The sequence below is a fragment of the Mus caroli genome, chromosome 15 (genome assembly GCF_900094665.2).
Source record: "Mus caroli chromosome 15, CAROLI_EIJ_v1.1, whole genome shotgun sequence".
Classification (NCBI taxonomy): domain Eukaryota; kingdom Metazoa; phylum Chordata; class Mammalia; order Rodentia; family Muridae; genus Mus; species Mus caroli.
In genome coordinates this window covers 30,662,370-30,680,030 of record NC_034584.1, presented here as the reverse complement: position 1 = coordinate 30,680,030, position 17,661 = coordinate 30,662,370, and the positions used below count along the sequence as shown (strand labels likewise).

General features: G+C 39.5%; 1 protein-coding gene across 2 annotated transcripts in view; it reads right to left on the bottom strand.

The window, feature by feature from the left end:
* Vps13b (vacuolar protein sorting 13 homolog B) overlaps nucleotides 1-17,661 on the bottom strand; it is a 543,216-nt gene that overhangs the window by 173,125 nt on the left and 352,430 nt on the right. For both annotated transcript variants that reach the window (XM_021183993.2, XM_029469591.1), the window contains exon 35: nucleotides 7,252-7,389. In XM_021183993.2, coding sequence (XP_021039652.1) covers nucleotides 7,252-7,389 — 138 coding nt within the window. The remainder of the gene's footprint in view (nucleotides 1-7,251; nucleotides 7,390-17,661) is intronic.

The window sequence follows — 17,661 nt, the reverse complement described above, 5'->3', positions numbered from 1 at the left end:
TCTGGTCTAAAGTATTTGGAGTTCTGTAGGCTTCTTGTATGTTGATGGGCATCTCTTTCTTTAGGTTGGGGAAGTTTTCTTCTATAATTTTGTTGAAGATATTACTGGCCCTTTATGTTGGGAATCTTCCTTCTCTTCTATACCTATTATCCTTAGGTTTGGTCTTTTCATTGTGTCCTGGATTTCCTGGATGTTTTGGGTTAGGATCTTTTTGCATTTCACATTTTGTTTGATTGTTGTGTCAAAGTTTTCTATGGTATCATCTGCACCTGAGATTCTCTGTTCTATCTCTTGTATTCTGTTGGTGATGCTCGCATCTATGGCTCTTGACTTCTTTTCTAGGCTTTCTATCTCCAGAGTTGTCTCCCTTTCTGATTTCTTTATTGTTTCTACTTCCATTTTCAGATTCTGGATGGTTTTGTTCAATTCTTTCACCTGTTTGGATGTGTTTTCCTGTAATTCTTTAAAGATTTTTAGGTTTCTTCTTTAAGAACTTCTACCTGTTTACCTGTGTTCTCCTGTATTTCTTTAAGGGAGTTATTTATGTCCTTCTTATAATTCTCCAGCATCATCATGAGAAGTGACTTTGGATGCATATCTTGCTTTTCTAGTGTGATGGTGTATTCAGGACTTGCTATGGTGGGAGAACTAGGTTCTGATGATGCCAAGTAACCTTTGTTTCTGTTGCTTCTATTCTTATGCTTACCTCCTGTCACCTGATTATCTCAAGTGCTCCCTGCCATCAATATATCTGATTAGAGCCTGCTCTTCCTGTAATCCGGGTTGAGTCAGAACTCCTCAGAGCCCAGCTTTCTCTATGATCCTATGATTCCAAGATCCTGTGATCCTGAGATTCTGGGTGTGTTAGAGTTCTTAGCAATCAAGCTTCCTCTGAGATCCTGGTGTGACCATGTTCCTGGTGGGATCCTCAGATCCTGGGTGTGTTAGAGTGCCTTAAAGTGGTACCTCCTCTGGAGACTGTGGGGCTGTCCCCTGAGTTCGAAACCAAGGTAGTCCAGTGCCAATTGGAAGGAACCTGAGCCACTGGTCGGGTGGGGTTCCTGTGTCCCTGCTCCTGCTGACCCCAGGCACTCCCGGTTGTGTTGGAATAGATGTTGTCTTCCACTCACCAGTGATCCTAAGATCCTGGGTGTGCTAGGGCACCTGGGGAGATGGAGAGTCCTCTGCAGACTGTGGGTCTGTCCACTGATTTCCTCCCCCCCCAAGGTGGTCCAGTGCTTGCGCTGACAGGAAGGAGCCACATATATTCATATACACATACATTTATACATATACACAAATATTTATATATAAGGATATTCATATTCATAATTTATATACACATATTTATATAAACACAATATATTTATACACATATGTATTTCTATACACACATATTTTGGATTTAAACCTTAAAATTACTACTTTACATCCATGTAAAATCTATCTGAATGATGCATTACCGTCCCTAGGAGATATCTTACTACTTTAAAGAACTTAAGTACACATGTTAATTCAAATCAAATGGGTTTGCAGAAATGGAATAGTTTAGGATGTTTAGGAAGTTTTCAAAAACCAGCAAATAAAATTATTAAAGCCAGCAAAACCACAGATTATGATTTTTGATTGTGAATCTAAAAAAGATAATCATGCTACAATAAGAACAGGAGGGATCAAGTGGGGGTAGCAGGAGTGTGCTGGGAGACAACTGGAATTGGAGAGTTATTAAGAGGTGATATGGGACCTAATGAAGTGGAAACTCCCTGGAATCTATGTGGATGACCTTAGTTAGGACTCGTAGTAATAATGGGAGACATGGAACCTGAACTGACCATCTTCTATAATTAGACAAGGCTTCCTTCTGGTGGTGGGATTGGGAAACCACAAAACCTTCAAGCTACAATCTGCCCTGTCTGGAAGATGTGCTGGGATAATGGTGCCATAGAACTTGTGGAAGCTGGTCAATCAAGACTGGTCATACTTGAAGCTCGTGCTATGAGGGAGCTGATACAACCTCAAAAAAAAGTCAATGAAATGATTCTTAATTATATTCTGCTATACAAATATATCATGATGTGCCTTGCCCAGTCATCAATAGAGTGGCTTTATCCAGCAACTGAAGGGAACAGATACACAGACCAATATCAAACATTAGGTGGTGCTCGGGGCAATTCAGTGGAAGATGGGGGAAGAAGGAATATAGGAGGCAGAGGGGCCAAGGACACAAGGGAACACAGCCTACAGAATCAACTAAGCAGGGCTCATAAGGACTCACAGAGACTGAAGCAACAGTCACAGAGTCTGCATGGGTCTGAGCTGGGTTCTCTGCATATATGTTAGGGTATGGAGCTTGGTGTTCTTGTGGAAGTCCTAACAGTGGGAATGAGGTTGTATTAGCCTCTTGCATCTGCCCTTGGGGCACTTTTCCTCCTACTTGGTTGCCTGATTCAACCTTGATATGAGGGTTTGTGCTTAGTCTTACTGTAACTTGTTATGTCATGTTTGGTTGATATCCCTGTGAGGAGGGGAGAGGTGGTGGGGACTGGGAGAAGTGGAAGGAGAAGAAATTGTGGTCTGGATGTAATATGTGAGAGGAGGAAGGAGATGGAAGGAGGAAGGAAGAAACAAAGGAACGAAGGAGGAGGAGGAAGAAGAAAGAGGAGAGCAAGAGAAATCGGGTTAAAAACAAGTAAAGGCATGCAGACGCATACATACACACTCATGTGGAGTGAGAAAAACTGAAAACTAAATGGGAAAAATGAATGAACATGTTATACAGGATGTCCCAACCGGTAAGAAGGACACATGCTCCACTATGTTCATAGCAGCCTTATTTATAATAGCCAGAAGCTGGAAAGAACCCAGATGCCCCTCAATAGAGGAATGGATACAGAAATTATGGTACATTTACACAATGGAGTACTACTCAGCTATTAAAAAGAATGAATTTATGAAATTCCTAACCAAATGGATGGACCTGGAGGGCATCATCTTGAGTGAGGTAACACAATCACAAAGGAACTCACACAATATGTACTCACTGATAAGTGGATATTAGTCCAAAACTTAGGATACCCAAGATATAAGATACAATTTGCTAAACGCATGAAACTCAAGAAGAATGAAGACCAAAGTGTGGACACTATGGCCCTTCTTAGAATTGGGAACAAAACACCCAGGGAAGGAGTTACAGAGACAAAGTTCGTAGCGGTGACGAAAGGATGGACCATCTAGAGACTGCCATATCCAGGGATCCATCCCATACTCAGCTTCCAAACGCTGACACCATTGCATACACTAGCAAGATTTTGCTGAAAGGACCCANATATAGCTGTCTCTTGTGAGACGATGCAGGGGCCTAGCAAACACAGAAGTGGATGCTCACAGTCAGCTATCGGATGGATCACAGGGCTCCCAATGGAGAAGCTAGAGAAAGTACCCAAGGAGTTATAGGGATCTGCAACCCTATAGGGGGAACAACAATATGAACTAACCAGAACCCCGGAGCTCTTGTCTCTAGCTGCATATGTATCGAAAGATGGCCTAGTCGGCCATCACTGGAAAGAGAGGCCCATTGGACTTGCAAACTTTATATGCCCCAATACAGGGGAATGCCAGGGCCAAAAGAATGGGAATGGGTGGGTAGGGAAGTGGGGGGCGCTATGGGGGGCTTTTGGGATAGCATTGGAAATGTAATTGAGGAAAATACATAATAAAAATATTAAAAATTAAAAAAAATTCAACAAGAAACTCTTTTAGAAGATCAGGTCTCAGTAGTTGTTTCTACGGTAACCCAATGTACAACAGACAGTAAGAAAGGCAGCCACTTCAGAACCTGAGTTTGATATAATCTTGTCACTTCAAGGATATGATGAATGAGTTATGTTAATTATATATTGCATAATAAACCAGACCTACTCAGGGATGGTGTCCCACTTTGAAACTTTGTTCTTTGTTGTCACTTAGATGTCACTTCATAGCTAAAGTGACAATGATTCAGAAAATTTTGTGCAAAAGATCAGTGGAAAAAAAATTCCAGGGAGCCACATGTCTTTATAAATGACCTTGAGTTAATTAGAAAAGTCTGTATCCTGATCAGGTCTGCTCACATGTCAGCTATGGTTAAATTAAAAAAAAATCATTTCAAAGTTAAGAATGGCTATGTTAACAAACTTTAAACTGGGCTCACATAAGCACATTCTTACATTTGTGTGTGATGTCACAGTGAACACTTCACAGCTGAGTGTGAGTTTGCAAAAAGAATAAGTGGTTTTTCAATGTAAGAAATATCTGATCTAACACTATTTTTTTTTCTCTGTAGGCTAACTATCCTGGGAACAGGTGGCCCTGCTTTCAATTACAGAGGCTAACATGCCAGTGTGAGGCCTGGATTAGTTCACCTTCTCACAGGGAATTTTCCTCGGTTGAGAATAGATTTATTATGGCTTCACACATGGAAAGAGAGCTCATGTCAGCGGAGGGCAGTGACACATCATATGATTCAAATTAACCTGCTGTGGGCTGTTCCAAGGGGCTTAGATTGTGTACTAAAATGACGACATTTTAAAAACAAGTTGAAAGAAACCAGGAGAACTCAACTGCAATGGCTCCAATTTGTTCCAACTAATCTCTCACCTGCTGGAAATACCGTTCCAGAGTTTGTGGTAGCTGCTGTTTCATGGGTTTCACCAAGCCACTGACCTTGCTAATGGGCACTGTTTACCTTTGAGGAAGGAGGTGGGGCTTGAGAAGACCTTCAAGGAGCTTGTGATGTGGAGGATCGGACCTATCATATGCCTAAGGTACTATTAAAAGAATACACAAAAATAAAGGTATACTCAACAACTCAGGATCATTTTTACAAATTTAAATGCTGAAGGACAGTATTGGCTAAAGGACAGCCATCTTATTGAGAGAAAACAAGCCTTAAAATGGATCTGAAAGGCTAAGTCCAAGAGCAACTATGTTTATATCTTTCGAGGGAATTTACAGGGTAGACACTTACAATCAGTTTTCCCTCTATATTTCAGGACCCTAATTTTTACTGTTACCATAACCCAGCCCAGAAAACACGCAAAAAGGAAACAGAAATACACAACTTAGAGATGTAGCAGGGAATGACTGATGTGCACACAGATTTAAAAACCTAACTGCAAAAAGATTTTAATGTTACCACTGATGTTGCCAATAAAATTAGAAGTTTTATTTGCTTATTTGCTATTTGTGATGCTACTTCTTTGAAAGCGAAGAAATTGTAAACTGCAGTTTCACCTAGTCCTAGCACATATCTTAGTCCTCTTAGCAGTCCATTACCTACAACTAATCCCCAAACCTTATAATCTTATTGACTTGCCAATATGTACACCATAATGTGTTCTTTATATGTGTATAGGCTTTTAGTGTGCCTTGTGATTTTCCTTTAATTAATCCTACTACTTGCTACAGCTTTGTGAAGTCTTAATTGTGATGAGACAAATGGGCAAGACAGTGAAAGAAATGAAATACTTCAGTGGGTTACTACCTACGTGTGAGCTGGAGCTGACATTGTCTACTGCAAGCAAAATTTTTGTCTCAGTAACTTGTGAAACAGTTCAGTTGTTAGGCTAGTGTTTTAGAAGGAATGTCAGAGCTGACAAACAATTCCAAATAAGCTTCTCTCAATACAAGATAAACAAACAAACTGACCAATCAATAATCTGAATTGTAAGATACAACTGAAAGGCCGCCTAAAAGGAAACCTGAACATAAGTGGGAAGCAAGAAGTAGCCCCAAATGCCTGTTTCTGCTCTAGCAGCTGATCTCATGTTACCTTCTCTGTGCTAGCACATTGGGCCTTTAAGGGAACAGCTCTGTAATCAGGAAATAGCCAGCAACTGTTGGAATAAGGGAAACAGGCATTACAGGTTCAATGGCAGATGTTCTTTACTTTCTCCTTAGTGGGAAATAAAACGTTATTTTTCGGCCTACAATTGATCGTGTTTGGATTCAATAAAATCTGGTACTTCTCATTTACTAGGAGGTGGGATTCAAATTCCTGCAGTCCATCACCTTGAAGACTTTACCCAGCCACAAGCTTTCCCTTTTCTTGTCAGTTCCCAAGATCACATCTACATATTTACTATGAGCACAATCAATTCTTCACACTATTACTAGAGAGATGTGCTGCAGAACAGGGCTCATGAAACCAGCAAGTTCCAGGGTTAACTCAGTTCAGACATTAGGATTGGCTTTCTTTAGTTACCAATATGCAGAAATGACTGCCAGGCCTCAGCACACATATCAGCACGGTCTGTATAGGGTAGTGTCTCTTACCAAAAGTCCCCCCTTTTTAATAGGGGTAGTCTCTTACCAAAAGTCCCTCCCTTTTAATTGTTACTGGAGATTTAAGCACAGTCTGATGTCCTTGTTTTAAAATTCTTTTGAAGAAACCAATATTCCTTTGACAACAAATACATTCTGAAGCCCTGTGAGTATAACAAAAGTGTAATTAAATACAGTCAGTTCTAGTAAGCAGATAACACCCCAAAGGAGCCAGGACAAGAGAGAGCAAATAGATGAAAGGGTTAAAAGGGAGCCTGTAAGAGGAGTAGGAGACAGAGAAGGAAACTCCGACCTAGCCATGCTGATTAGCCTTGTCCAATGGAAGATCAACTCTTCACAGCCATGAAGCCCTACTGTCTGAATAGCTCATCTACCCCTGTGACTTCAGCTAATTGTCCTCATGTTTCAGTCTTAGTCTCCTTATTTATAGAAAGGGAGAGTAAGAGTAGCTAACCCTTGACTCTTTTGAAATATGTGAAGATTTGATATTAAGCTATCTAACTAAAACTTGGTGCTTACTGTATCTCACACCCTTGATGCATCTGAAATAAGTGGGCTTATAGGCATGCTCCTTTATATATGCTCTTATTCATCATCCACAAACAGTAAGAAACTGAAAAGAAAATTTCAACAATTCCTTTAAGAGCACTAGATGATTAAGAGAAAAAGCAACAATAGTGTACGAGCTCTTCAGTTTCCAGACAACTATTCCTTAATAGGTAGGCAGTTTCTGTCATTAAGGTCATAGCTGCTCACTCAAATTCACATCTGCTTTCCCATCTTTAGGATGGGAAGTCCAAAGAGAGTACACTTCTGAAAAACAGGCCAACTATTCACTGTGTGGCAAGGGAGTCAACCTTACTGACAGATCTGATAGGCATGTTTCTATGTTCACACAAGGAAGAAAAGGGCTCGATTATGATTCCATACCTGGTCCATTAAGAAAGTCTTTGATGTGTAGTGTGACGAGAGAAGGTGGGATCCCACTTTTGCTGTCTGTTTCTCCAGGCACAGTCTGCAGCCACACGATGTTATAGTCAGAAGCTTCGGGCAGAGTCTTCCCAGGATCTAAGTAATGAAATTAAAATGAAAAACATTGATCACTCCACAGCTTGGTTTATGACTCTGTATGGATAAACAAGATCAAAGGAAGGTTCAACTGTTTTATGTAGATGTCATTACTTCCTTTAATTGCACATATGTGGTGTATACATATGTATACATATGTATCAAACAGAGTAAGCTAAGTGTTCAAGATGGGATGGTAAACCAGAACTAGACCAAAGTAATTTCAAATGAAGGCACACTGTCCTTGTTTGAAGGTAAGGCTTGAATGCTGAGCTGCTAGGCACTAACAGTTGAATGGTTGGATCATACTTTACACACAATACTGGAAACAAAGGGAAAAAAGCGGCAAGCTTGTCAGCTTAAAATGGAGGCTCAAGGCTCAGACATGTCCAAAAGATGCAGTAGGTCAGGCTATTCCAGGGCTCATCTGATCTGTTTCAGAGTTTTTCTGACACTATAATCAGCTTTTACTGCTAAGCTTTTGAAGTTGTTGTCAGTAGCTTTCCAGAACCTTCTAGAATGATAAAGTTTGGTCAATCTTTTACAAGTTCTAATTATGAATACAACTTCAGGCTTTTTTCTATTTTGACATTTTTTTTTCATTTTATATTATGTATTTCAAATTATTCTGTGTAACATTATGTATCCTTTAAGAATAATTTAGAATTCTACTCACAGCTTTTGTTCTCTTTGATAATTACCTAGTACTTTGTTTTGTATAGGTCAGGCTTTTATATAAATTGAATCCATTAAAACTTTAATGGAAATTTAAAAAAAGAATAATTTAGAATATTAATGTCAAAGAATTTGCTTTTAAAGGTTTGGAAAACTATAGTTTTTATTTATATAACTTTAAGTAAAAATGAATACTGTATGTTGGTAAATAATGTAATAGGCTTTAAAAATCTCAATATCCAGTTTTTCTTCGGTTTCATGATTGTTTTATTCTGTGTTTTAAAATACTTTAAATGCCATTTTATTAGGGATATTCTTGCCATAGAACCTATCTATCCGATTTTCAGACTATCTGAAATGTGTTACTAAAGCATTATTTATTTTAGGCTTTATTGACTGGCCTACTTTCAAGAGTAGCCTTTACATACAGTATATTATATTCAACGTATGGTTATATAGTATTACTGTCATATGTGAACTGGGCATATAAATTCTACCTTGGAATTTGTGTTTCTTGACCTTATCATGTGATCCTTATAAAATTTGGCACATACGAACCTTTATGTTATTAAAAGCAAATACTGAAAGTGATTGGTTGTGACGTTCAGAGTATGTGGTAAAGATCAAACACTAAGCTGGTGGATGCTTCCCTCTTCTGACCGGTGACTTTAAAGCAGTGGGATATGTGGAGTAGGCCCCCCTACAGTAACAATACATTATTCTCTCTTACAAATACAACAGCAAGCTCTTGTGAAAACATGATAACCTTATGTTGCTGGAAGATTTAAGCTGGTTTGCAGGAGCTATGCAAGCTACCAGGACCTGACTGTCCCTTCTCAGAGTATTACTTCTCTATGTGTTACCAAAAGTGATCTTATCAGGTAAACACTTCCTGCTAGATGTAGATAAGTAGACATTTTTTCTTCACTTTGAAGAAAAAATAATCAGGCAGTGATGATGCTGAGCTAACAGGAAAGCAACAGCCTCATAGTGAGTGGAAAGCTATGAAATTGCTGCTGAAGCATGAATCAGAGGCACAGAACAACTCAAGTGGAAGAAAGCAACTCACAGGAAGCACCAGTGCGCGGTCCAATCTGCAGAAAGCTGGACACTTATTGTACTTAGAGCGTCTAATAGCTGCAGTTCATTTTCTATGCTTTCTAGAAGTCAGAATTCTGAGGACAACATAGACTGTGAGAATGTAATTAACCAACACTAATCACCAGTGTCAGGAAGTCATGCAAAGCAGTCAGACAGCAAGTTTTTAACACATGCAACAGTGACAAGAGAGATGGCATCCATGTCTGGAAAGTGAGCAGAGAGTATGGCTACCGCTGGGACAGAACCATGGAGACTCATATAAACCTGATGGGTGCCAGGTCTCAGCAGTCACCAATCAGAGCTCTAAGCAGAAGTCCTCACAGACTAAGATGGGCCAGCACTAGGCCAACTGAATGCTGTTTTCATGGTCTGGGAGGAGGCATTCACTCCTCTAATACTGGAGGCCTTTCTGGAGGTTTTAAATGTGAAATTATTTGAGACATAAAGCTAAATTTAGAAATTAATTTCCCCCAAATGGATACATGTATACACATTTACACGTACTGAAAATCAGTTTATCTACAGAGTTCTTTTCTAACCGACTTCTAGGAACCAATGTATGCTAGCTGTATTTCAACTGCATTGTAATGCTTTATGTATGCATACATCATTTAACAGATGTAGGACAAAAAGATTAACTTTCAAATAAGTGTTTTTAGGTAATTATGAATCTGTTTTCCTTTTCAATTCTTCACTGTTTAATTCTTCTGAAGCATGTTTAAGATAAGCAGGCAGGTCTACACACTGTCACCGAGACAGATGAAATAAAACAATTCTTCATTAATTGAAGTAGACAAAAGATCACTAATATGGTAAGAGTGGGGGATGGAGGGGAAACGGCTACTCCCACATGTGGTAGACGTGACTGAACATGCAGTGCTTCTGTATAGACAGGGGAGACCCCAAAGAATTTTTCATCCAATCTTTAAATATCCATGCCCTTGGAATCTGATGTGACATATGTAGTTCTCTACACTTACAGAAACATTTAAAAACACATAGATTAATATTCAAGGAAGTTGACTCCATGATAATCTAAAGCAATAAAAATTCAGGGAAACCCAAATATCCACTTCAAGGAAAATAAAATAATTTGTGACAGCACTAAAAACACTGCACAAAACACTCTGCCACTGCTACAAACAACAGAGAATATCTCATACACCACTATAGAAAGTCTCAAAGTATACTACTAAGTTAATAAATCAGAAAAACAGGAAGTAGGTTTAGTAAATAAAAATATGACCCCCCTCACATACGTAACGCTCCCTCTCTCTCCTCTCCTCAGCCGGGGTCACAGCGTGGACTATTGAAGAACTTACTAGGTAGAGCAGACTGGCCTGATCAGCCTGCCTATGCTGGGATTAGCGGCACTCACCACAACATTGCACAGCTGGCTATTTACTATTTATTTATTTGGAGATAATTGATTGTTTGTGAGACAAGCTTAAGCACAGGCCAATCAATACAAGGAACTATAAGTTATTCAGGACAGTGGACAGAGTTGGATTCTTTACCAAAGAAGTTCAAAGGATAACAGGATTAGAAAGGGATGCTAGTTCTGAAAATGTGTCTGCATGTTTTCCAGGATGCGAAGGTTTACTGCAGTGCCCCTAAGGGCAGAAGGCGGAGGGTCTAGCCGTCTTAAACCAGCAAGAAACCAGCTCTGGGCAATCTCAGAGTCCTAAATAGGCAGGGAGATAGATGTAAGCCAACGAAGTAGAGTAAGCGCAGAGCCAGAATTAGAAATTAAAGCAACTATAAAAATCTAGGAAATCTAGCCTAGGAAGCCAGCACTTTGGCAGCTACTTCTTAACAAAACATTTGTATAACTAGGTTTAAAAGTGTTCATGGACTTATAAGGTTGGCAGAATAAGTGAACTTATAAATATCAAAAACATGTAACTTTAGAGTTGATGGCTACTGAGTGTAGAATAGGACTCATGCTATGTCCTCTCTGAGCCTTAGCAGAAAGGTATCTGTGAATTCTTGAGGAACGTCTAACTCTAAGTCAAATCATGTTCTAAGGACTGGACTACATGATGGAGAGGATGTCTAGACATACCGAGTGCTGTTGTCAATTTAGTTTCTCCTAAGTTCTATCATCAGGACTAGACACTGAGATGTGCATTACACATTCTTCAAGGTCCACATACCTGGGAAAGCAGCCGATGAACTAAGATTAAAGGAGCTTGTAAAGATCATATAAACACAGTGACAGTCAGAGACAGCTGTTTCACAGTGGAGGCTCCCCCCAGGCTGATGCATATGTAGTAAGCACTTGGTTACTCAAGTACTGGAAGCTCTCAAATGATAAACTGCTGGAGTTCATGACTGCATTTAACTCGTGTTGCTAAGCCTAAGAAAGCAGGGAAAGTTGTTCTTTATGAGAAGCCGTGGGTGGGGAATGAGAGAAAGGTGACTAAGTGCTCACAGGCACATGTTTACTCATGATGAGAACTCACTTCAGAGAGGGACAAACTTGTAACATTTATTTTCCTTTTGAGAAAACTTGCAATAGAAAAATCTTTTTTTTTTAAAATTTTTAATATTTTTTATTACATATTTTCCTCAATTACATTTCCAATGCTATCCCAAAAGTCCCCCATAGCGCCCCCCACTTCCTTACCTACCCATTCCCATTCTTTTGGCCCTGGCATTCCCCTATATTGGGGCATATAAAGTTTGCAAGTCCAATGGGCCTCTCTTTCCAGTGATGGCCGACTAGGCCATCTTTCGATACATATGCAGCTAGAGACGAGAGCTCCGGGGTACTGGTTAGTTCATCATGTTGTTCCAACTATAGGGTTGCAGATCCCTTTAGCTCCTTGGGTACTTTCTCTAGCTTCTCCATTGGGAGCCCTGTGATACATCCAATAGCTGACTATGAGCATCCACTCCTGTGTTTGCTAGGCCCCTGCATAGTCTCACAAGAGACAGCTATATTTGGGTCCTTTCAGCAAAATCTTGCTAGTGTATGCAATGGTGTCCGCGTTTAGAAGCTGATTATGGGATGGATCCCTGGATACGGCAGTCTCTAGATGGTCCATCCTTTCATCACAGCTCCAAACTTTGTCTATGTAACTCCTTCCATGGGTGTTTTGTTCCCAATTCTAAGAAGGGGCACAGTGTCCACATTTTGGTCTTCATTCTTCTTGAGTTTCATGCGTTTAGCAAATTGTATCTTATATCTTGGGTATCCTAAGTTTTGGGCTAATATCCACTTATCAGTGAATACATATTGTGTGAGTTCTTTTGTGATTGTGTTACTTCACTCAAGATGATGCAATAGAAAAATCTTTATTCTATTGTTCCAAAATACCCAAAGAGAACAATTCAGAAGCCTCCTTTTAATATCTATGAAAGTCTCAAAAGCCAGCCACAGATTAATCAGAACCATGGCCCTCAGAATGTTGAAGAGGAGGCTTGTCTGTGCTGGAAGATGGCTTTGCATTCCTTCAAAGAAACTCTTACTTCCTTAGTTTACTGGAAATGCTTCCACTGAAGCTGACGAGAGCCATCTTGAAAAACGCTGGTGTTATTTTTAATTGCTAATAGTCATGATAAATATATTTTTGGTTAATATTTGAATTGCATAAAATATGACATGAGACAATTCAAAAGAGATGTAGAAATAAATATCCAAAAGTTCTTTGAAATCTGCTACTTATAAAGAATGTGTTTGCCAAGCTCACATAAACCACTGAATACCACTTTAAAAGCTTTACTGATTATTCTGCTTTGTCCCTGCAGAGGATGGGAGGTATATTTCTATGAAAACAGAGTTGAATTTTTACATAGATCTTAGGAGGAAACAGGCTTCCTTTTGCCACAGATCTGGTGTTGTCTCCTCCTGTGAGAACGGCGTGGCGTTGAACAGATGATGAGTACCGTGCATAGGCACTCTGAAACGCTACTCATCCGAGATGAAAACTTAACACTTCTAGCCACCCACCCACCCACCTACTTCTTACTTACTTACTTTTTTCTCTCTATTTTTATTAGATATTTTCTTTTTGTCGTTGTTTTGTTTTGTTTTTCTGGTTTTTAGAGACAGGGTTTCTCTGTGTAGCCCTGGTTGTCCTAGAACTCACTCTGTAGACCAGGCTGGCCTCGAACTCAGAAATCCACCTGCCTCTGCCTCCCAAGTGCTGGGATTAAAGATGCCTGGCTTAGATATTTTCTTTATTTACATTTCAAATGTTATCTCCCTTTCCTGGTTTTCCCTCTGAAAACCCCTATCTCTTCCTCTCTCCCCCAACTTACCAACCTACCCACTCTCACTTACTTCTTTATATGTGTGTATGCATGCCTGTGGATGCTGAAAGAAGGCACTGGACCTCACAGAGCTGCAGTTACAGCTGTCTAATGTGGATGCTGGAAACAGAACCCTGGCCCTCTGAAAGAGCAGCAAGCACTTTAGATGGATCATCCCCTTAATACACTTTATGAGTAATGAATTTTGAATTTTAAAAAGCCGCCTTGTGGTCTGGGCTCTTCCCTGAGCAGACCTTGGGTGCAAACTCCTGTAGCCAGTCCCATAACACCTAGAGGAAGCTCCACTCCTAGATGCTCTAACACGCCCAGGATCATAGGATCAAAGGTGAGGAGGACACAACATCTTTCCCAACACTGGGAGTAACTGGGATCAGTGGAACCTAGGCACATAAGAACTCTGCCTGACCAGTGACACAGGTTCGTTCCGGTCTGGGCCGGTGCCCTGAGCAGACCTTGGGCACAAACTATGCAGCCAGTCCCACATCACCCAGAGGAATCTTCACTCCCAGGTGTCATCAAAGATGACACGCACAGGATCACAGAACACAGGAATACAGGATCCCAGGAACTTGGTCACACCTGGATGGATCTCAGGGTCCCAGAGGCAGCTTGACTCCTAGGAACTCTGATACACCCAGGATCTCAGGATCCCAGGATCCCAGAATCACAGGATCACAAAGACAGCTGAACTCTGAGGAGTTCTGACACAACTGGGATTACAGGAAGGACAGGCTCCAGTCAGATATATTGAGGGTAGGCAGCACTAGAGATAACCAGATGGCAGAGGCAAGCGTAAGAACATAAGCAACAGAAACCAAGGTTACTTGGCATCATCAGAATCCAAATCTCCCACCATACCACGTTCTGGATACACCATCACACTGAAAAAGCAAGAATCAAATCTAAAATCACTTCTTCACTTCTCATGATGATGATAGAAGACTTTAAGAAGGACATAAATAACTCCCTTAAAGAAATACAGGAAAACACAAGCAAACAGGTAGAAGCCCTTAAAGAGAAAACATAAAAACCCCTTAAAGAATTACAGGAAAACAAAAATCAAACAGGCTAAGGAAATAACAAAACTATCAAAGATCTAAAACTGGAAAGAAAAACAATAAAGAAATCACTAAGGGAGACAACCCTGGAGTTAGAAAACCGAGGAAAGAGATCTGGAGTCATAGATGCAAGCATCACCAACAGAATACAAGAGATCTCAGGTGCAGAAGATACCATAGAAAACATTGACATAACAGTCAAAGAAAATGTAAAATGCAAAAATCTCCTAACCTAAAATATTCAGGAATTCCAGGACACAATGAGAAGATAAAACCTAAGGATAATACGTATAAAAGAGAGTTAAGATTCCCAACTTAAAGGGTCAGTAATATCTTCAACAAAATTATAGAAGAAAACATCCCTAACCTAAAGAAAAAGATGCCAATGAACATATAAGAAGCCTACAAAATTCCAAATCCTTTAGACCAGAAAAGAAATTCCTCCCATCACATAATAACAAAATACCAAATGCATTAAACAAAGAAAGAATATTAAAAGCAGTAAGGGAAAAAGGTTAAGTAACATATAAAGGCAGACCTATCAGAATTACACCACACTTCTCAACAGAGAGTATGAAAGCTAGAAGATCCTGGGCAGATGTCATACAGACACTAAGATAACACAAATGCCAGCCCAGGCTACTATACCCAACAAAACTCTCACTTACCATAGACAGAGAAAACAAAATATTCCATGAGAAAACCAAATTTACACATTATCTTTCCACAAATCCAGCCCTACAAGGGAAACCATATCCTAGAAAAAGCAAGAAAGTACTCTTTCAACAAACCCCAAAGAAGATAGCCACACAAACATAATAACAAACAATAATAACAACAGAAATAACAGAAAGTAATAATTACTTTTCCTTAATATCTGTTAATATGAAAATTAATATTACTAACATATCCTAGTTGGCTGAAATGAAAAAAAAATGAGGAATTAGAAATTTGTTGGCTGTCACCCAGGGTCTCTCTAATTTGATAATTGGAGAAGTAGGTCCAATACTGCACAATCCATATACACTTTCTACTTCTTTATATGTGAGAGTATCTTGCTGTGTATCACATAATGGTCTTGAAATCATGCTTCTCCTATCTCAGCCTCTCTATTAATAGGATTATTTGATGTTTTTACACTATTCTATGGTTTTCAGAACAGCTTACATATTTCAAAATTATCTATACTGCCAAAAGAAACGTAGATAATTTGGGAGATGGCTTGTAAGAGAACAACAAAGAGTGAAACAGAATGTTTGCTTGATATTTATAATTATTGTATCAACACTGAAGAAGATGACCTTATAAGTTACTCTTTTTCAAAATTATCACAGCCAAGGAACTAGAACCTTATCCTTACCTAATGTCTGTGCCACCCTCCAAGCAGAACCATTGTTCATTGGTTGATTACTGACTTCATGGATACACCATCTTAATACACACACCATTTCCTATGGGCTGAGAATGATGATAATCACTCAAGCCAAATACTTTGATCATAGTAGGAAATCTGTATCCAAATAATTATGCCTACAATTCATTCCTTGGCACATCACAACTGTCAACTTTTAGCTATTATGGAGGTAACATTCTTTGGTGATGTGAGGGACATTCAAGTACAGCCTTACTACAATGAACTCCAATGTCTAAAAATTGTTCTTATTTTGGGTTTGTACCACAGTAAGAGTCAAGGTTTTAAGCTTTACTAAAAACAAAACAAACAAAGAAACTTTATCTTTGTTATGTTCATTTAAAAACATGTCCATCATTTTTATGTTTCATAGAAAATATATTGTGTTGAATATAATAATAATAATAATACAAAAAAAGAAGTGGAATCTTAAAAAGCTAAGCAACATAAAAATCTATTTATTTCAAAGTTACTATCTGTTATAGTGTGAGACCCCGACTTAAAGTGTTTCTCCTTGAAAGGTAAAGCCCCTAAACGTTCCCCCAAGCTTGTTTTCCCTGATCTCTAAAAATACAGCCAGAAAGAAGCTCTTTGTTCTCTATAGCCAGCAAAAAGCCTTTTTGTTTCTATACCTTACAACCAGAGATGCAATGATTGTAAAATGACCTAGCCAGGTGCTTGCCTGGCTCCCTGTGCCAAGGACACGGAGATAAACTCCACAAAGAAGAACTACAACTCACTCCCCACTCCTCATGCCTTGTAATTTTACCAAGGACACCCGCCAGAGATGAACTGTAGCCAAACTCCTCCCAACTTCTCCCAATTCCTCACTTTTTCTTTAAAAGCCCCCTACTGTCTCCCCTGCCCTGTGCAGCGAAAGGAATTCATCCTCAGCTAGCTGACAATAAAGCCTCTTGCGGTTTTGCATCAGGTATGGTTTTCTCTTGAGTTATTGGGGTACCAGCTCATTCCGGGACTTTGGCAGAGGTCTCCCCAGTTTTAGGAGTCTTACAATAGAAAGGTCTACATCAAAACCAGTATCATTTATGTTCTCACCCTCACTTCTGTCCTCTCAATGGTGGCTCTCATCAGTGATACTAGTACTGGTGCTGCTGCTACAAAGGGAAGCGGATATTAGTCTAACAGTTATTTTCTCTGGCAGTTCTAGGCAACATTTTTTTTTTTTGTTGTTGTTAATTTTTATACCTTGTTATACAAAGAACAAGAGTCACAAAAATGTTTTGATTACATGGGTACAATTGTTTTGGGATACCTGCATCAGTTATTTTTCTCCTTGTGACAGAACTCCCAAGAAAAGCAACTTGGGGAAGGAGTACGTTGGCTCCCAGTCCCAGGGTATAATACATCAAGGTACACTACTTCTGGTGGCAGGAGCCTGAGGCTGCTAGTCAGAGGCAGAGATTGATGCTACTCATGCTCAGCCGGATCTAAATAAAGGGCATTCCTACTGTGGGAGGCTATTTCCCCTCTTCTGACCCCCTACCCACGCAGAGGTGACTTCTGGTTTTCTCTCTACCAGTCTATTCTGTTTTTTTTTTTTTTTTTTTCTCATTTCCTTTTTTTTTTTTTTTTTATTCCCACCTTCTTACCTTCCCCTCCTTGCCTCAGGTCTTGATCACCTGAAAAACACGCTTGGCTTTTGTTCAAATTCCAGCCTATGAAATGTCTCCATGTTCTGTGGACCTACTGTCCATATTTTTTTCATTTTTTGCCACAGCTGTTTCTCCT